Source organism: Lontra canadensis, unplaced genomic scaffold, assembly GCF_010015895.1.
Source record: "Lontra canadensis isolate GAN:19392208 unplaced genomic scaffold, GSC_riverotter_1.0 scaffold48, whole genome shotgun sequence".
NCBI classification, from domain to species: Eukaryota; Metazoa; Chordata; class Mammalia; order Carnivora; family Mustelidae; genus Lontra; species Lontra canadensis.
Window position 1 is genome coordinate 5,762,124 of NW_022631042.1, and position 18,902 is coordinate 5,781,025.

At 36.5% G+C, this 18,902-nt stretch overlaps 1 protein-coding gene across 1 annotated transcript in view; it reads left to right on the forward strand.

Moving 5' to 3' along the window:
- The window catches only part of GNAT3 (G protein subunit alpha transducin 3), a 54,207-nt gene that overhangs the window by 23,515 nt on the left and 11,790 nt on the right, over window positions 1-18,902 (forward strand). The window contains exons 3-5 of the mRNA XM_032873257.1: window positions 4,996-5,137; window positions 11,647-11,804; window positions 16,840-16,968. Coding sequence (XP_032729148.1) covers window positions 4,996-5,137; window positions 11,647-11,804; window positions 16,840-16,968 — 429 coding nt within the window. The remainder of the gene's footprint in view (window positions 1-4,995; window positions 5,138-11,646; window positions 11,805-16,839; window positions 16,969-18,902) is intronic.

Genomic DNA, 18,902 nt, shown 5'->3' on the forward strand with positions numbered 1-18,902 from the left:
GTCCTTTGGAATATGTCACATGAGGGTTCCATCCCAGTCAATGATATGATTGTCTATTTAGAATCTAAATCACTAGTTTTTTTCTTTCCTTTCAGGTAATAAGGTCATGTAAGTTCCATACCAACAATTATTTAAGTCCCACTTTTGGAATTTCCTGACACATGTACTTGCAACCAAATTTTTTACCTTTTCTTCTGTCTTTAAAGAACAGGACACTCGTCTCTCCTGATCATTGTTCAGACTGCTCCAACCATTCTCACAAATCATCTCACACCCCCATCACACTCCCACTGTGTTCACATGTTCTTTTCTTTCAGTTCTAATCATGCTGGAGTTCCCTATCCTATTTACCTCTCCATTCTCTATGAAGTTAAATGCAGTAAAGCAAAAAATAACCAGTTATTTGACTATCTAAAAATTAAACGCTTTAAATATACCAAACCATAATACAATTTAAAAAGAGAACTAGAAAAAAAACTATAATAAATATGATAAGTAACCGACTGTCATAGTATAAAAAGAGTCATACAGGCTGCTAAGAAAAATAAGCTGCCCAATACATATAAATGGGAAGAGACTATGAACAGACAGTTCACACAAGACAAAATTCAAATATCTATTTAAAGCAATATAATGAGGGGCACATGGGTGGCTCAGTGGGTTAAGCCTCTGCCTTAGGCCCTGGTCATGATATTAGGGTCCTGGGATCGAGCCCCGCATCGGGCTCTCTACTCAGTGGGGAGCCTGCTTCCCCCTCTCTCTCTGCCTGCCTCTCTTGCCTACTTGTATTCTCTCTTTCTCTGTCAAATAAACAAATAAATAAAGCAATAATGAGCTATTCTTCATCTTAGTAAATTAGCATTTTTTTAAATTTTAATTTTTTTTATTTCTTTTCAGCGTAACAGAATTCATTGTTTTTTTCACCACACCCAGTGCTCCATGCAATACGTGCCCTCCTTAATACCCACCACCTGGCTCCCCCAACCTCCCACCCCCCGCCCCTTCAAAACCCTCAGGTTGTTTTTCAGAGTCCACAGTCTCTCATAGTTCACCTCCCCTTCCAATTTCCCTCAACTCCCTTCTCCTCTCCATCTCCCTATGTCCTCCATGTTATTTGTTATGCTCCACAAATAAGTGAAACTATATTAGCAAACAATTTTAAATAATATTACCCAATAAGGGTGAGGTTTTGAGAACTTAATATTTCTCATTACTACTAATAAAATTACTTGTTATAGAAAATCTGTAGAAATAATTTTTCAATCAAACTAGAAACCTGGGAAAATAATAACTTCTGATATAAATAGGTCTCTGAGAATTCTAGTAAAATAATTTAAATTTGAAAAAGCACAAAAGTAAAATGACGTAAACATGAAAATACGAATGTTTATGCACCAAGAGGTTTAAATTAGTCTTATTTAAAATAGAGAAATAAGAGAGAGATTAAAGTGCCCTAAATTAAAATAAAACACAAGGAAATAGTTTGCAAAAGTGTAGGACCAGTCAGTTTTCAATTGCAATATTTTGCATCCATTACAAGTTGCACGTACATGAGAAAGTTGTAATAGAAAATACTCACACTAGCTGAAAAACTAAGACCCAAAACTGCATGAACATTTTACCTCAACTATGACAAAATACAGTTTTTTAAAAGGAATAATACAGGCCAATATTCAATGATAGTTATTTCTCAACATTGGGATTTAAAGTTACATTGCACCTTCATTTTGAATACTGCTGGGCTTTTCACATTTTCTACAAGTAGCAAGCACTGCTTCTGTTATTAAAGGAGTCTCCTCGTTACCTCCTCCTTCCTTCCTTTCTTCAGTTGACTCTATGAAGACTAGTCTGCCTTAACGCTCTTCACTCTTCCACCTTCCATTTACCCTTAAACGATTCTCATCACGGCTGCCTTTGGCTTGCCACATCAATTGCCCTTAATAGCATCAATATTATCTCCAATTGCCATTTTGTCTGAAATGCTCATGAGTTCCTATTTGAATTCCATTCGACTCCACTGGACTTTGCTCTTCTAAAACATCACCCTGACTTTTGGAATAACTCCTAGTTTATGTCCTAATTGCCTGCTTGACTCTCAGATTCCACCTAACAGCTGGTGTCTCTAATGCTCTCGGCCCCCTTCTTCGCTTACTCTATAGGTTCAAATGAAAACTGCTAAGGTCCAATGATTTTCCCTCTCATCTTCAAGCAGACTGTCCCAGATTATTTCTTTCACATTCACTCTATCTAAATTCGGGAAGCAGGTACATCTACCTCCATATTCTATGGATAGGTCCAAATCAGAATAAACAGTGCTAAGTTATCTCCCCATCTGGCCTCCATGTCCTTACAATGAATTACAGCAGCTGCAGCCTCTAAAGCAATTAATCCGGGCGTAGATATGCTGACATTCACTTTCTCAGTTTTGCCACATCTAAACAACTTTTGTCTTCAAGGGTGTCACTTATCCCTATTGTCGCTGCCTTAGCTTAAAAACCTCGAATTCCTGAGCTGGATTAATAAAGTATCCTGCAAAACACTTTTTCCCTCCCTCTTCTTTCTTCCACTGCAGTATCCACAATGACATCAACGGATTTCTTTAAAAAGAAAACTTATCTCTTTCCTGAACTATACTCTTCATGAACTGTCAAGAACAGACTCCTTGAAGGAAGCACAAGGCACTTTAGAATCCAGCTCTTATCTCTCTCTTCATTCTCAGGTCTCATGATTTCCCCCTTCCTGCTTTCTACACCCAGAAATCCTGAACTCACATAGTTCTGCGGGCTACAAAAGACAGGACAGTTTAGCGCCTAAGATCACAGGCTCCCAAATCAGAGTGCATTCGTTGCCCAACTGTATCACGTACTGAATGAATAAGTTAGGGGTAGTTCCTTCATTTATCTGTGCCTCCATTTCTTCCCTGTAAAATGTAGGTAATAATTTTACCTTCTTTAAAGGACTTACTGCAAGAAATGAGAAGATATATAAGCACTTAACACAGTTCTTGGCACACACTGAAAGCTTGATCACTGTAACCATTTTATTTGGTCATAACTGATCCTTCTGCCTAGAATGTTCTTCCTGTTCACTATCTGGAAATAACGACTTCTCCTTGAAAACTCAGCTGATCATCGTTGCTCCCAGGCAGTCTCTTGTGATCCCTTACACCTACTCCCAATAAAGTTTATCACTTTTTCTTTTCTAGTTTATTGGACCACATGCAGATATTGTTGCTAAATACTATCACACTGCACAGAAATGGATTTTATGCTCTACCTTTCTGTAATCTACTACTGTCCAATAGAACATTCTATGGTGACAGGGAAATTCTCTTTCTGTGCTCTCCAATATGGCAGCTCCGAGTCATATGAGGCCATTAAGCATTTGAAATGTGGCTGGTGTGAATGAGGAATTTAATTTTAATTAACAGCTGGTGGCTACTATATTGGACAGTAGAGCTCTAGCCTATAGGTTTTTGGGGAGGAGAGAAAGTAAAACTCATTCTTTTCAGCACATAATACCCTACGTTACAGAAAATGCCCAGTAAAAGTTCATTAATTGGAACAGATTTAGGAATCAACTTCAAGTACAAAGCTCTATCTCAACAGAAATGTATTTATGCAGTCCCCAGAAAAACAAGGTTGCTTAAAGTCCTACTACAGCTGGATTTTTTTTAAAGTATGCTTTTGCCATTTTGCTTTGTGATGTTTCATTATCCTATGATGAAAAGATAGGAATCAGAACTTGTTCCAGAAAGAAATCCTAAATGCCCCAAGTTTACTGTTAACTGCTGTTTTAATTTAGTAACTAAAATAACTTCCCAATTTCAGTTTTTGAGAAAGAACTGAGATTTCTTTAATGAACTTATTCTTGATCTATCCACAAAGATATTTTAACTGCATTTTTCTACAACCTTTAGTTGTCTGCTTTATTTACTCATTAAAGTTATTTGTTTAATACAGCCAGATAAACATGGCCATGCTTAAAATAGAAATACAGCAATTACTGGCAAGCAAATATCAAAAACAGTCAATAATGGATATAAGTGCTACCTCTCCTTTGGCTGCAAAAATTCTTGTATTTCAAAGTTTTAATATCTTGGGGGGCATTTGTATTCTTTTCCCTATGCTAAAGCCTCTCTGTGAATAGTTGTAAAACACAAATACTTCAGAATATGACTTCCAAAATGATGCCTACAGATAGCACTTCAAAAACAACAACAAAAAGGAGCAAGAACATATTATCCAATAAAGACACAATAAAATAAGTAGAATATGCAGAGATTTTAGCTTTTGAAGGTAAATCTATTTTAATCTATTATTCTAAAACTATAAAACGCTGAGTTCTGATTGAGTGAGTGGAAGGAAGAGAGTTCAACCAAGTAACATAAGACTTTCAACTTTGAAAACTAATGGCACGTACACAGATGGAAAAGGAGCAAGGGATTTAACGGCAAGTAACTGCCTACATTAAAAAAAAAAAGAGAGAGAGAGATGCCTTTGTTAATGCTATAAATAGAAAGCAGGCACTTGTATTTTCCAATGTGTCTTAAGTGATAGGAAAAGAAATGAATGTTCTAGTAAATTACTTTGCTTCCTCTAGACATCAACATCATGTTACAAAGACTAGTTTCAGAACTCTGTATATTTCTTTGTCCTGCGAATCTGGAAATTTTTCTTTTGAAATAAATAAGCTTTCTAAGTAAAATTCCTCATGATTTTCTCATTTTAAAGACTGGTTTACCAGGGCAAATTCTACGTCCTCTTTATATTTAGCATGAGGAGCCCAGAAAGAAAATATTGTATTAAATCTCAAGGATAATAATAAAATCCAAAGCCATAAAATTTTTCAGATTTAACATATACATATGGGTAATATTTTTTGTAACAAATATATACTGTAATGTTATTCAAGCAAATTATTGTTGATGTGTTTTAATATTATTAAAAAAAACAATTGCTCAACTCACAAAAGGTTTTCATGTTTAAATTACAGGATCATCCATAAGAATGGTTATAGTGAGGAAGAATGCATGGAGTTCAAAGCAGTCATTTACAGTAACACACTGCAATCCATCCTAGCGATTGTGAAAGCCATGACTACCCTTGGGATTGATTATGTAAATCCCACAAGTGCAGTAAGTATACAAATAATGACAGTTGTAGGTCTCCAATGGAGTTTGAGCCATAAAACAGTAGAACTACATTTGTAGTACTAATCTACACCAAAAATTTAGGAGCATAAAATATGAATTTTGGAAACTTTAATTCTGTTTGGTGTAAGATTTTTTTCTTTAAATGAAACTTTCTGTGTGCCATAATCTTATTTGGCATTAACTATTTTCCTAGGAATCAAACTTAATATCAAATAATATACTGTATTAGAGAAAAATGATGATATTTACTAAATATGAAAGAGTTCATTCTATAAAATCAAACTGCAATAACTCCATTTTTATTTTCTTAGTTTAATTGTGAGTCATTTCATGGAGTGAACATTATAACATTACAGTAATAGTAATAACATAATTATTATTGTTCAACAATAACTATAAAGACAATGCTGGGCAGGGAAATGACTATTTTGGAGTGCTAATTTTTTTAAAAAGAATTCAAAATTGTGTGATTAAGATGTCTGTATAATAAATACACTCAGTAGTCAGAGTCATGTTCATAAGGTAGCTTCTAAACAGTTTCATTTCATTCTATTTTATATTTTGTAATAATCATTTTATGTTAAAATACATTAAAAACCCACTTCGTTTCAAACAGTTTATGTGCAAATATATAGAACTATTTTAGTTGACAAATGGAACACAGAGCATTCTCCAAAGAACAATAGTTAACCACATGCAAAAAAGGAATAAGAGCGCATGATCAACAGGAAAACACTCATTTCCATTTGTTCTGTCCTGGAGCAGCTGGTTGCCTCCGGATGGTATCCACTGAGCTGCTCCCAGTGTAAACTTAGATACCCTGTCTGCTAACAGTAAGAAAGAGAGGAAGAACATGTTAATTATAGAGAAGAATATGACCCTTGTACTTTACTCTTCCTACCCTTCCAGAAGTTTAGGGTTTGACTATGTAAATTACCATTGGATGCCATTAGGATGAAAAGAAAAATACCTCTTTCATGCTGTTAATTAAAAAAAAAAATTAATGGTCAACCCTCATCTTTGTTCTGCCATTTTCCAACGAAGAGCACAGCAATTCTAAGTATGTCTTTAGGGCAGATGCTTTGTAAAGCACAGTCAGGAATTGGGCTAGGTTTCCTCTTCCATTTTTAGTTTTCCTCAAACCTGGCTCCAGTAAGTCACCGCCTTCTTTAGGTTACAGTTCCCCTTTCACATGTAAGAGGGGAACTTGTCAGAACCCAACTCCAATATCCTTGTATTCTTTACCATTCCTAGACTTGGTGATCTCCTTTTTTATTTAAGCGTAGTTTGGTTATCCCTCTGACCTTGGCTGTTCCTAAGGATCTGAGACTTTAAATTGGCCCTTCAGAAACAACCTGGTATAAGCCCCATATTTAAAGATGTGAAAAATAAAGGCCAAAGACTATTAGCAAGGTAGCCTGCACTGCACAGCTAGTGTTTTGGGCAAAACTCACCTCTTCTGGCTTCCATTGGAGTGCTTTTCCTGATGCAAGGATTTTTGTAAAAATACTTTCAACAATCCAAAATGTTTGCTACTCCTCCACTGGTTAACATCTTAATGATCTGGCATGCAGGCAGAGTGATAATAATACAGACTCTGTAGATTGCTGCCACTATGCTGGATGAAACTTTAAGTAAATGCAATTTATTAAACTGTACATTAAATGGTAAAAACAGAGCAATTTATGCAGCACTGAAGGACTGATACAACTTCTCAGAAGGACCTATACCCTCAAGGGTCAAACATCAGCTGTCAGGTACTACATACCCCCAATTTTGATTTCAGTTGTTGTAAACTATAGTAGTTTCAGTGACCTTCTTTAGTATTTGATTTTAAGATTAATATACTCTTAACCCTGGCTTGAACTATAACCCTGCTAAACATCTATATGTGTGTGGCTTTCAGAGATCTATTGTTCTATAGCTTTCAATTTAGCTATTTATACAATTTATGTATTTTTATATTACAGTCCTAAAGGAAAATGTCCATAAGCTTTATTGGTTACTGGTTCTGTAAATTTGGACGAATTACTTAATCTCTCTACATTTGGGTCTCTTTATCCACAAAACGTTAGCACTTTTTTCACTGAGTTTCAAGGACTATTACAGAAGCAAACAGAAATATAGGAAATCCACTTAAAAATAAAATACTTTAAGATCCTAGTAAATACTGAGTATTTATTTTCCAGTAATCACTCTAAGTGTTAAGCTCATTAAAATTTATATATTAAAGTCTACACATCTAACATCATTTGAAAAAGTTATATATTTTTTTAAGATTTTATTTATTTATTTGAGAGACAGAATGAGAGAGAGAAAGAGAGAGAGAATACCAGGGAGGTAAGGGGCAGAGGGAGAAGCAGACTTCCCACTGATCAGGAGCCTAATGCAGGGCTTGATCCTGGGACTCCAGGATCATGACCTGACCTGAAGGCAGATGCTTAACCCACTGAGCCACCCAGGTGCCCCTGAAAAAATTATATTTCATTAAACTATGGTTTATATAGCAGATACTTGACATGGGATGTACTGAGAAATCAGCAGTAAATAAAATAGGAGAAGTATCTTCCCTCAAGAGAAGGAAATCTGTCACTGAACAAGTAATTACAAAGCATCAGCTATTTCAAAAGTGCAGCACAGCTGGATGGAGAGCCAAATCCTCATTTATGAAAAGAATTACTGAAAAAGGAAGTCTGTCACTGGGGAGGGGGCACAACTAGTACATTTAAGAAATGTGTCTGTAAGCTCTGTAACATGTCCACATGTGTAAGTGGTTGAAAATGTACATTTCAAGTCCAAACGAGATAATTTGATAAGAGATTGGAATCTCAGTAGTATTGGCATTACACTATGGTGTATAATGTGTATTAGGATATGGATGGGATCAAGGAGGTCAAATAGTTACAAAGAGAAGATACAGGTATAAAGGAGAGTGGCAAGTCAGGTGTCTGTGCTGAAAAAGTAACATTTTCGGGGCACCTGGGTGGCTCAGTCACAGGCATCAAGTCCCCTTCAGGCTCCCTGATCAGTGGGGGATCTGCCTCTCCCTCTCCCCCTCCCCTGCTCCTCTTCTCTCTTGCTCACTCTCAAATAAATAAATAAAAGCTTCAAAAAAGAAAGTAACATTTTCTGGTCATTTAGGAGGAACAGGGAAGTCTGGAGGAAATGATGGGAAAGTAAGAGGAAAACCAAGTTTTTATTGAATCACAGAATTCAATGCAAGGGTTCCAGAGGGAAGTTATCGAAGATGAAAGGTCTTAAGAGGTCAGGAAAGAAGTATATTTAAAGTCTACTGGATTTAACAATACAGAGATCACTGGGGATATCATGAGATGGGTTTTAGAAGAGTTGTGGATGCAGAATCCAATAAAGTATGTTGAGAAATGAGAAGAAAATATGGGAACAGAGTATAAAGACGTTTTTAGCAACTATAGCTGAGGAGTAGGAGAGAGAGAAAGCGAACTTATAGCTGAAAGGGGAATGAAGCTAACAGAACATGTTCTTGTTTTGGTTTAATACTTGACAGACTAATTTCATAAATACACAACTTGTAAAGGGGAAAGTTAAAGAAACTAGAGGCGGACATAATACAGGCATTTAGTAAATTTCAACTTATCCTCTCCGGGTATTATTCTATCCTAGAGCATCTAAAACATCTACTACCAACTTAAAAAAATGTTAAAAGTTTTAACACTTTATCACATGATTTGAGTGTTGTTGTGACCATCCTTGAGACAGTGTTCTACAAAGTGCACCCTATAATATGAACCAATGAACACTGATTTCACAAGATGTTCTAGAATAAAAGTTCTGTGATCAAGTAAGTTTGAAAGCATATATTATAACAACTTCTTGGAAATTGGCAAATTGCAGGACTTAAAGGCCCTGAGAAAGTCCTGTAACAAAACCGGGCATTTCTTAACCTGACATTTCCCAAGATTACAAGGTTGTGATATCCTTTCCTTCCTTGATATATTGTTTCTGCAGTTTTTCGAAATATGACTCAAAGGTTTAAAATGAGTTCTGCAGGGTTCTAGGATCACCACCACCTAATGTTGATGAGGAAAGCCTGGGTAACTTGTAGAGAACATGTATTTTGCTTTCTATACAACACTGTTCCAGATCTACACAACCTTGAGAGAATGAACTATTCCAGAGCCGCCATAATTCCCAAGCTTTCCTAAATATATCACAAGGAACTAAAATCTCTTCACAGTGCCACTCAAACTTCTTTGGAGCTATTTGAAAAATGTGAGAAGTTATTGGAGAACCTTTTAAGTTTCTTTAGAAACTGAGGTCTGAGCTAATTCGTGTGTTCACTTTGTTGACTCATTTGTTCTACAATATTTCTGAGACATACAATATATTAGGTTCTGCTCTCAGTCTTAAGGATGTAGAAATAAATGGAACAAAAAAAATCACTGCCTTCATGTGCTTATAATCGAATTAAAAGATACAAGATAAAGACATATGCACTACATAGGTAGTAGTAAGTGCTATGAAGAAAAATCAAGGAAGGCAGGGGGCTGGAGAGTAAGGAAAAAATGGAAGTAAGGCTGGCCCTGGAAGGAATTCTTGAGCGGGTGATATTTTGGAAGAAACCTAATGATGTTGGAGATGGGCCATAGGGAAGACATGGAGGAACAGCCATTCAAATGTTCTCAAATGGGGGTTTCGTGAGTTGAAGGAACAGTAAGAAGTCTAATGCACCTTGAGGAAAGAGAGACAAATTGTGGGGGCAGGGAAAGATGGAGAGGGAGAGACTGAGAGACAGAGACTGAGAAAGAAAGCTGAAAAGGAATACATGGGTTAAAACATGTAGAACCTTGTGAACCATAGCACGGGATTTTGGGTTTTGAGTGTGATGGGAAATTACTGGAGCTTTTAAAATATGAGTAAGATTATCAGTAGGAGTCAGTTTTCCATCATTTGGCTGTTTATATAGAAGACAACTTTTTGTAATACTGGTTAATTTTGGTATCGTATACTTTAAAAATTCAAATGTGATTGGGGAGCCCAATTCCTTAAAATACATGAATTTTGATTCTTTAAATTACCATGTCAGTCCTTTAAAAACTATAGAAGAACTTTATGAATTAACATACAGTATGTCCAGTAAGATATTATTTATGGTTAAAGAAACCCTATATTGCCAGAATTCTCAACTCAGGCTTCACATTTGAGTCACCGGAAGATTTTCAAAAATACCTTTGCAGAATCTGAATCCCAGAGGTTCTGCCTCGTTTTGTTTCGGTTGAGGTCCTGGTGTCAGTATTTTTTTAGTAAGTGCCCCACATGCTTATAAGCCACAGCCTGGTTTGAAAACCCTCACCATTGACTTTACCTATGCAAGCAGTAAGCTAGAAAATAAAAGGTCCTAAAAGACAAAAACCAAGCTGATAGGATGACTAGCCCTTTGGGGTAAGCACGAGGACTGAAGTGGTGGTAGAAGAACACTTTGACTCTTACATGTTCAAGATGAGAATGTTTTCATAGTATCTATTCAAATAAAGTATAAACTGAAATTGGGAAAAAATTTTTTTTTAATGAAAGTGTATATTGTCTGTAAAGGTATGCTAACAGGGACAACCTAGTTCAAGCAGCTGTTTCATTGCATCCTTTATCCTAAATGGCACCCTAACAGTGAGAGGAGGCAAATGGGATAATCCCAGCTAAACTAGATGGGTCATTCTTCGCTGGATTTGCAGCCCTCTCTCACAACCAACTTATCGGAAGAAGGACTTAAAAATTTACTGTGCCAGTATATGAAAATGCGGTCAATCCTTAGATTTGGGCCATTTATAATTTTTGGCTTAATAGTCATCGATCAATTTGGGTTAGCAATAAAATCTGAATGTGAAGACAGATGTAACAAGATTTTTAGTCTTAACAGAGCCTCTCTTTGACAATGAGAGACCACCTTTCCGTTTTTAATGCAAAGAACAGATTTTTAGTAAGATGGTGAAATAACCATTATTACTTCTTTAAAATAATAAATTGAATTGTATCAGAAAAGCAGCAAGTTCTCATTGGCCATTCTTCACTGGGAGCCACCTGACACTGCACAAAGTAGCCTGAGTTGGACTCTTCTTCTGATGCTCATTGTCTTTCTTGGTTTGGCAAATTAACCTCCTAGTTTTGGATTCATTTGTAAAAGACACTGTATTTTCTCCTTGCATTTTGACTGAGATCTCAATGGATTTGAAGTATTATTAATCCCTTTGACATCATATTCAGAAGTTAATGATATATACCAAAATATCCTCATTTCACCATATAATGTTACATAGTTTCTGCAATGGACAACTCTTTCACCCAGCCATTAGAAGGAAATTGACCTTAAGATACACTCAATAAATGGTCAACAAAATTATTATCTAAAAGCATAAGATAAAAATAATAAAACTGAAATGCTCTATTTAAAAAAAAAAAAGATATGTGATTCCAAATAACAACACATTTTTATCACTGTCACAAAAACGTTGCTCTAGGAAGACCAACAACAACTCTGCACGACGGCCAACACTCTTCAAGATGGCGGCATGACACCTGAACTGGCTGAGGTAATAAAGCGACTCTGGAGGGACCCCGGAGTTCAGGCCTGCTTTGAAAGGGCATCTGAGTATCACCTCAACGACTCAGCAGCTTAGTAAGTGAATGCGATTGACAACAATTACAGTTGAAACATTTTATGCTAAGAATTCTCAAAGTCAAAGATTACAAACTCTGTGTTTGTAATCACCATTGAGGAATGCAAACAGCTTTATATTTTTTAGATTGAAAGAGTAATTGAAGAGAAATAAAGATCAAAGTGACGTCATGAGATTTAAAAATCTAAGCAAAGGAGCATTTAAAATAACTGATTTTGAAACTATTTGCCCGAGACCTCTGTTTTGCAAATATTTTCTCCCAAATGAAAGAATTAATCACTGTGCACTGTGTTCAACATCAACACAGACTGAGGACATGCATACTAAGGTTTCTGGCTATTCATTTCTTTTCTAGTCCTATTACTGAAATCATCTTCTAAAATAATTTTATTAATGACACATTCTTTGGTTCCTTTGGTTCGATGATTAGCATACAGAATTATAGAAGAAAATAATGATTTCCAACACATTTGTGTATTGTGGGATTCCATTTGAGTCTCAAGAAAGATTATTCAATTTTCACAGCGAGTATCACCCAGCTGGCAATTACGAGCCACAAGGAAATTTGGAGGTTATGACAACATGTATAATTTCATTACCAAAATTATTTTAAATTTCTACTTTAGTAAGCAATTTTTAAGCTATGCTGTGGCTATATGCCTGCATGTGTGCACATATATACAAATATAATTTACTTATTCTATATTTCTGTCCATGCATACCATGTCTAAAAAGGTATAAATAAAGTCCTTTTGATGAACTCCCAACAGAACATGTTAGTAGTACTTAAAAAAAAAAAAAAAAGATACAGGCAAAATGAAGCAAATGAAAAGTTATGTGAGGACAGAACAATAAAACCTGCATGAGACTTCAGATTTCGGATCATGAGAGTCAGAAGGATTATGGAGAGGAAACAAACCATATAAATTTTGGGAAAAGTTAGTAACAACAGTCTTCTGTGATTACTCACTCATGTTCACTTTAAAGTCCAAAGCCCTTGGAGGAAAGCCCTGCTCTTATCTCTTTCGTGGAGGAGAGAATGCCTATCGTTATATGACTACCTAAACTCAAAAAACTGTTTTTTGGTTTTTTTTTTTATGTCCAGGTACCTAGCCACATTTTAATACTAACAGAACTCTCTGTAGTATAGAAAGCCTGGCTTTTCTATATAAATCATTGATTAGGGCTGTCACAATAAGAAACTGAATTATGGAATATTTTCCTAAAATGTTGCATAACAAAATTCTAGGGAAGAAGGGAGAGATTAAAGGTGTTGGTGTAAGTGCTGCCAAAGTGAGCACAAGACAGTGTTGGGGACCACAAATTCCTGTCCCCTCCAAGATCCTTCTAGCTGGCCTAAGAATCATATTGACATGAAACAGATTAACAGGAGAAAATCAAATGTAATAGGCATACATACAGGGTATCTACATAACCATGGAAATTTCAAAGTCAGGCAAAATGAGGTATATATGTTATTCTGAACTAAAGAGAAGGGGGTAGTGGTCAGGGACTTGAGAGGAAAGGACTGTGTTTCACAGAGCGGTAAGAGCAGATGTTTGGTAATCAGATGTTTGCCCTGCCATACAGATGGGTCACTGAGATAAAATGTATCTCTGCCAAATCAAGGGCAAAGACTCTCAATTTAGATTCTTCCATGTAGTTGAGGGAGGGGCAAAAGTTCTCTTAGGCTTGCAGGTCTCAGGTTCCTTCAGCTCAAAATAATCCGCATGCCAAAGGGTACCTTCTGGGGTTCAACGGGGCAGGGAGAGGGTGATGTCCTGAACCTCTTCAATAGCTGTACTTAATAAAGTTAGTTTTGGATATTCATTAGCAATTAAGCATTATTTTTTCATTCAGATAGTCTAAGACATGTGTTTGCAATTATATATTATCATTATGCTTACCCAACACTTTGCTCTTTAACTGCAAAAAATTTATGCATTTTATTATTAAAATGGGCAGATGAAATCACCTTTTCTAGTATATTCTAGTATTTCTAACCTTTAGTTTCAGTTTTTCTGACATACAAAATACATAATTTACCGTGGAACTATCACATTATAGATTCGTATTAAAAGCAATTATCTGTTCAAGTTAAACGCAATTACACATTTGTACCAATTTTGTGAATGTTGCCCATATTATAATGGTTTTAAATACCCTGACTGATGTACAGAGCAGTAGAACAAGAAATCTGATCCACCCCCCACCTTGGAGTACTCCCACCTCCGCGTCTAAGAAAATTTTCATTAAAAAACCTCCAAATTTAAATATTAACATTTTCTGCCCTTAGAAGTCCTTAAAAGATTATGTAAAACACAAAGAAAAATAATTGAATGGCCATTGCTTTCTTCCAAAAATTAACATTTTTTTTCCCCAATACTGCCTTAGATTTACATTTTAGAACTAAATATATTATCAGATAGGTACCAAACCCATGTCTATTTTGCATGTACTGTACAGGGCAATGGCCTCCTTCCCTCTCTCCCTCCCCCCCTTTCTCTTTCCCTTCTCCCTCTCTTTCCCTTTCCCCCCATTTCCATTTTTACTGTTTTCAGTCAAAATAGGAGATTATTTTTTCAAACCTAGAGTTCCTTCAGGGCTCCTGAGTGGTACAGTCGGTTGAGCTTCTGATTCTCTGTCTTGACTCAGGTCTGGATCTCAGAGTCAGGTCAAGAGGGTTGGGAGACCAGCCCAGGTCAGTCAGTCTCTGTGCTCACCAGGGGACTGCTTAAGACTCTCTCTCCCTCTGCCTCTCCCCGCCCCGCTCCCACCCCGCCGTTGCCCATCCCCCACCTTACCCCTACCCCCACTCACGTTTGTGCCTGCACTGCTCTCTTGCTCTCTCTTTTTTTCTCTCTCTCAATTAAATAAGTATTTAAAACAAACAAAGAACCTTTAGTCCCTTCAAATTTAAGCTCACAAGGAGGTGAGTCCTAATCAGAGCAGGGAATGCGATGTCCTTGACAACACCCCACCAACCTGCCCCTATCAGTACTAGAAAACTGAAAGGAAGAGGGCAGGACAGTGACAAACAGGGGAAAGATTCTTATTAATGCTTCATGGTTTACTGATTAAGGCCATCTAGTGTGCTATTTAAATTCTATCAGCATTAGATTTAGCAAAGATTTTACAAGAAAAAAAAATACTGTTTTTACATGATTAGAACAAGATTTTTTTTTTTTTTTAAGGTGATTTGAGCCATATGTATGTTGGTCTTCTGGTTTCAGTTCTAGTCCACAGGCCTGAGCACTCAAATCTTTTATTTATTAAAAGCGGTTCTCTTAAATGCAAATTTGTCACTCTGCTAATGCTTCTGCTTTGCTTGAAATCATTTGTACATGCAAATGAAAGTACATTAAATGTGTCTTTACCAAAGTATTCATTTAGCTATCAATAAAATGAATTTAACTGCTATGTTGACATGTTTGCTTTTGATGTTGTTGTTCCTTCATGAACCGACTAACAGGAGACTTTACCTTACGTGTAGACTTAGTCAATACGTAATTCACAAAGGACGGGGCTTCACAAAATAGAAAAGAGATAAACTGGAAAAATCTTCCAATATTTTCTTCTGATATATCTGTATCTTGATTTGTCTCTTGCTTTTAAGAAAAATTCAGCTTTTTTGGAATAAAGCATGGTGAGAAATTTTCACATCACACATACATATGTTTCTGAACTGTGATTGCCTCTTTGTCATCTGGCCAAAACCCCTTTGGGGCATTCAGTCGGTTTGTTTCTGCTCAAAAGCAGAAAGATCCTCAGAGAATAAATTATCTACATTGCTGTTGAATTTATTTATTTTTTTTAATGATAACATCGTTGTGCTGTTTAAGGCATTGTGTGAGGTGCTAATGCATACCAACTCTTCAATCGAGCCCCTGAAAAATTCAACTTCTGAATAATAAGTGATATTTAGCTAGATTCTACCCCTTGAATTCTGTCTGGATGGATGTTTGCCCATCATGACCTTCCTGTTAAGCTGCAAATGTAAACTTCGTTTAATATAATGGCCAGTTTTGTCATAAAAACCTTACCAGACTTTGTCTCTATTTAGCATATTCACAGAAATAGCCATATTGCTAAGCTACTAAAGCCCTGGTATTGGAAGTCTAGAATAGTGGTTGTCAACTGTTTTGAAAGAAATTAAATGCTTTTAAAGACATGATCTGGTTTCAAAACAGAGCCAAAGAGCAATTCCTCCCCTCTCATCTAACAGACTCTAAGAGAGCACAGGGTTTACTCAGCCCTGTTCCTCCTTTTCAGCACCCCTAGATTCGGTGGCCCAAAAAAGGGCAGTATTGGGCTTGGGAATGGTAGGATTTTTAAATATGTCCTCCAGGAAAGAGTAAGGCCACTGACACACAGGTGGAAGAAGAGTGGTAGGAGTGAATGCAATGTCTAAGTTCAGCCTTCTGTCGCTTGGATGGGTCACCAATGTCATGAGTTAGTTCCACTGTGAACCGGCAGGAAAGTCAAAGGTGTTTTTGTTTTGTTCTGTTTTTTTGTTTTTTTTTAATTGCACTAACTGCATACAATCATGGCACTTAAAACAAATGGTCCAGAGTCCTAAGCTAGACAATCTGTGGAGAACAACATTATTGCAACCAATTACTGTCTTAAAATTCAAAGCACCTAAATTCAAACTACAGCATTTTTAAGATAGTCTCGTGCCTAGTGTGACAAGATAGCATTTTGCGGGAGGATGATCAAAACCTGAAAATAGAACTTTTCTCTGAAATATATCCATACACCGCCAGTTCTGTTACATAGACCTCATAAAACACAGGCTAAGGCAGCACTGGTCTAGCAGACTTTATAATTATAGAGACCTCCATGGGTCAGCTATGCGCCACTCTTAGCCCTGCCGCATCCGGCCACCAAGCTCTGATGAGCACAATTTTAAAAGCACCAGCCTGGAGCTTCATACTTTTAATGGACCCTGAAGTAAAAATTCATTGGTACCGAATCCTGGTCTCTTCAAACATAAATTTAAAAAAATATATGCTATTTTTGTTGTTTTATTAGCTATCTTAATGACGTTGACAGAATCACAGCTCCTGGATATGTCCCGAATGAGCAAGATGTGCTACATTCTAGAGTGAAAACAACTGGAATCATTGAAACTCAATTCTCCTTTAAAGATTTGCATTTCAGGTATGCACTATGTCTTTTCTAACCATCTACAAAAGCAGTCGATATTTCTTCACAGAGAAAGGTCTAACCTCTTTCTGAGCTTGGGCTTGAATGCTTGGGCATTCTTCCCAAGCTTTGTTCACTCTCAGTACCACTTTCTCTTACTGCTTTCCTATGGCCTTACACCCTATACCTCATCCTAAGCCCTATATCCTCCTCAAAGAAAAATGCCTTGTCTTGACTAGGTGGGAGCTCGATTTCATTTTCCTCTTGAAACTGATATCCTACTTTGAAAATGAGAGAGAGAGAGAGAGAAGGAAAGAAAGAAATTATATTTTAATAAAATTTAAGTAACAGGTGCCACAGATACAATGTCCTTTGCCCTCCAATCTCCCATTTGCCTGAAATGTTCTTATTCATATCCTTAATTTAAAAAATGCAAATAACTGAGAGAACTATTTGAATGTGATGCTATTTACTGAAGTAACAAGACCTATTTTATAAGTATGGTTTGGGTATGAAAAGGAGTCCACTAATTTTATTGCTGTCACATTACCAAGACCTTTCTAGAAGTGCAAAACCACTCATTTACTATACCAAGAAATGGAAATCCAAAGTGTAATGTTATAAAATGTCATGACACTTAAGTACCTCTCCCTGTGGATTGTGGATAAGATGGACTGTTAAACATTAAAACCAGGTTCCAGATGTACCACTTAATAAAATGAAAAAAATAATTAAAAATGCAATAAACTCATTCATGTATGCAAACAGAGAATATTTTTTTTAAAGTAGAAAAATGAAACAAAAATGATATGGATTATCTGCATCCATTTGTGAAGCAAACTTACTTCAGTGGGATAAAAGCTTTAAAAAATATTTTTTTTATTATTAACATTGCCGAATCAGAATATCTGCTTAGACTAGATGTTACATAGATAGCCAGGGTATTTTCAAGTTAATATCACAGAAAGCTGTTCAAAATTCACACCTGAATTTCAAGTCCACAAATAGTTAATTTTCTGACAGATGAGTCAAAGATCAAACCAGGATAAAGGGACTGCTAAGATCTGGATCAACATCTACTCTTGGCAAATGCAAGCAGTTTGTCTTGGGTCCTGTCATGGCCATGGTGCAATTCCTCTTTGGCAACGACCTTCTCCACACTCCTGGTTTTTGATCCAGTTTCTGAAGTTTTCCTATGGGAATCCAAGTCCAATTGCTTAGATCCTCTGCCCCTCCTAAACCTGTCAAAGCATTACACAAACTAATAGAATTTTCTGGAGTTTAGACGGGATCATGGACCACTTATGAAAATTAATATTATGTACTGAATACCTAGAAGTTGACAACTCCAGTCAGCCTATGCAACACCAATTTGGTATCTTCTCAGAAATAGTCACTATTATAAACTATCTGCCGTATATATCTCTACCTTGAACGTTCTAAACCTTAGGGCCATTGCACTTGCTGTTCTTTTTGCCTAAAATGCTCTCTCTGATCCTGGATCTCTACGAAGACTGGCTCCTTCTTATCATTAAGTTCCAAAATGAGATACCATCTCCTCATGGAAACTTGATCATTCTGTCTACCATCCCTGTGTATACTTGTCACTACTATACCAAATAGTGTCCTGGTAAGCCTATCAGTAGGCTCTCTGGGACAGGGGGAGAAGGAAGGCCTGACATGCGGTCCCTGAAGATCCCCTTGGTATAAAAATACTGTAACAATGGCTAACTGCAACCTAGCAATGAGAAGTCACTAAATGTAGTACTGGGAAGAAATGCAAAGAGCTCTCACTTGCCATACCAACGTGAACCAATGCCTTTACAAGATTGAAATATCATGCTATTTTGTTCCAAAAACAAAAAACAAAAACAAAAACAAAACCCTTACTAATGTATGAAATTGATTTCTTTGTTTGTTTCTATTTCTGTCTTAAATGCTACAAGCTC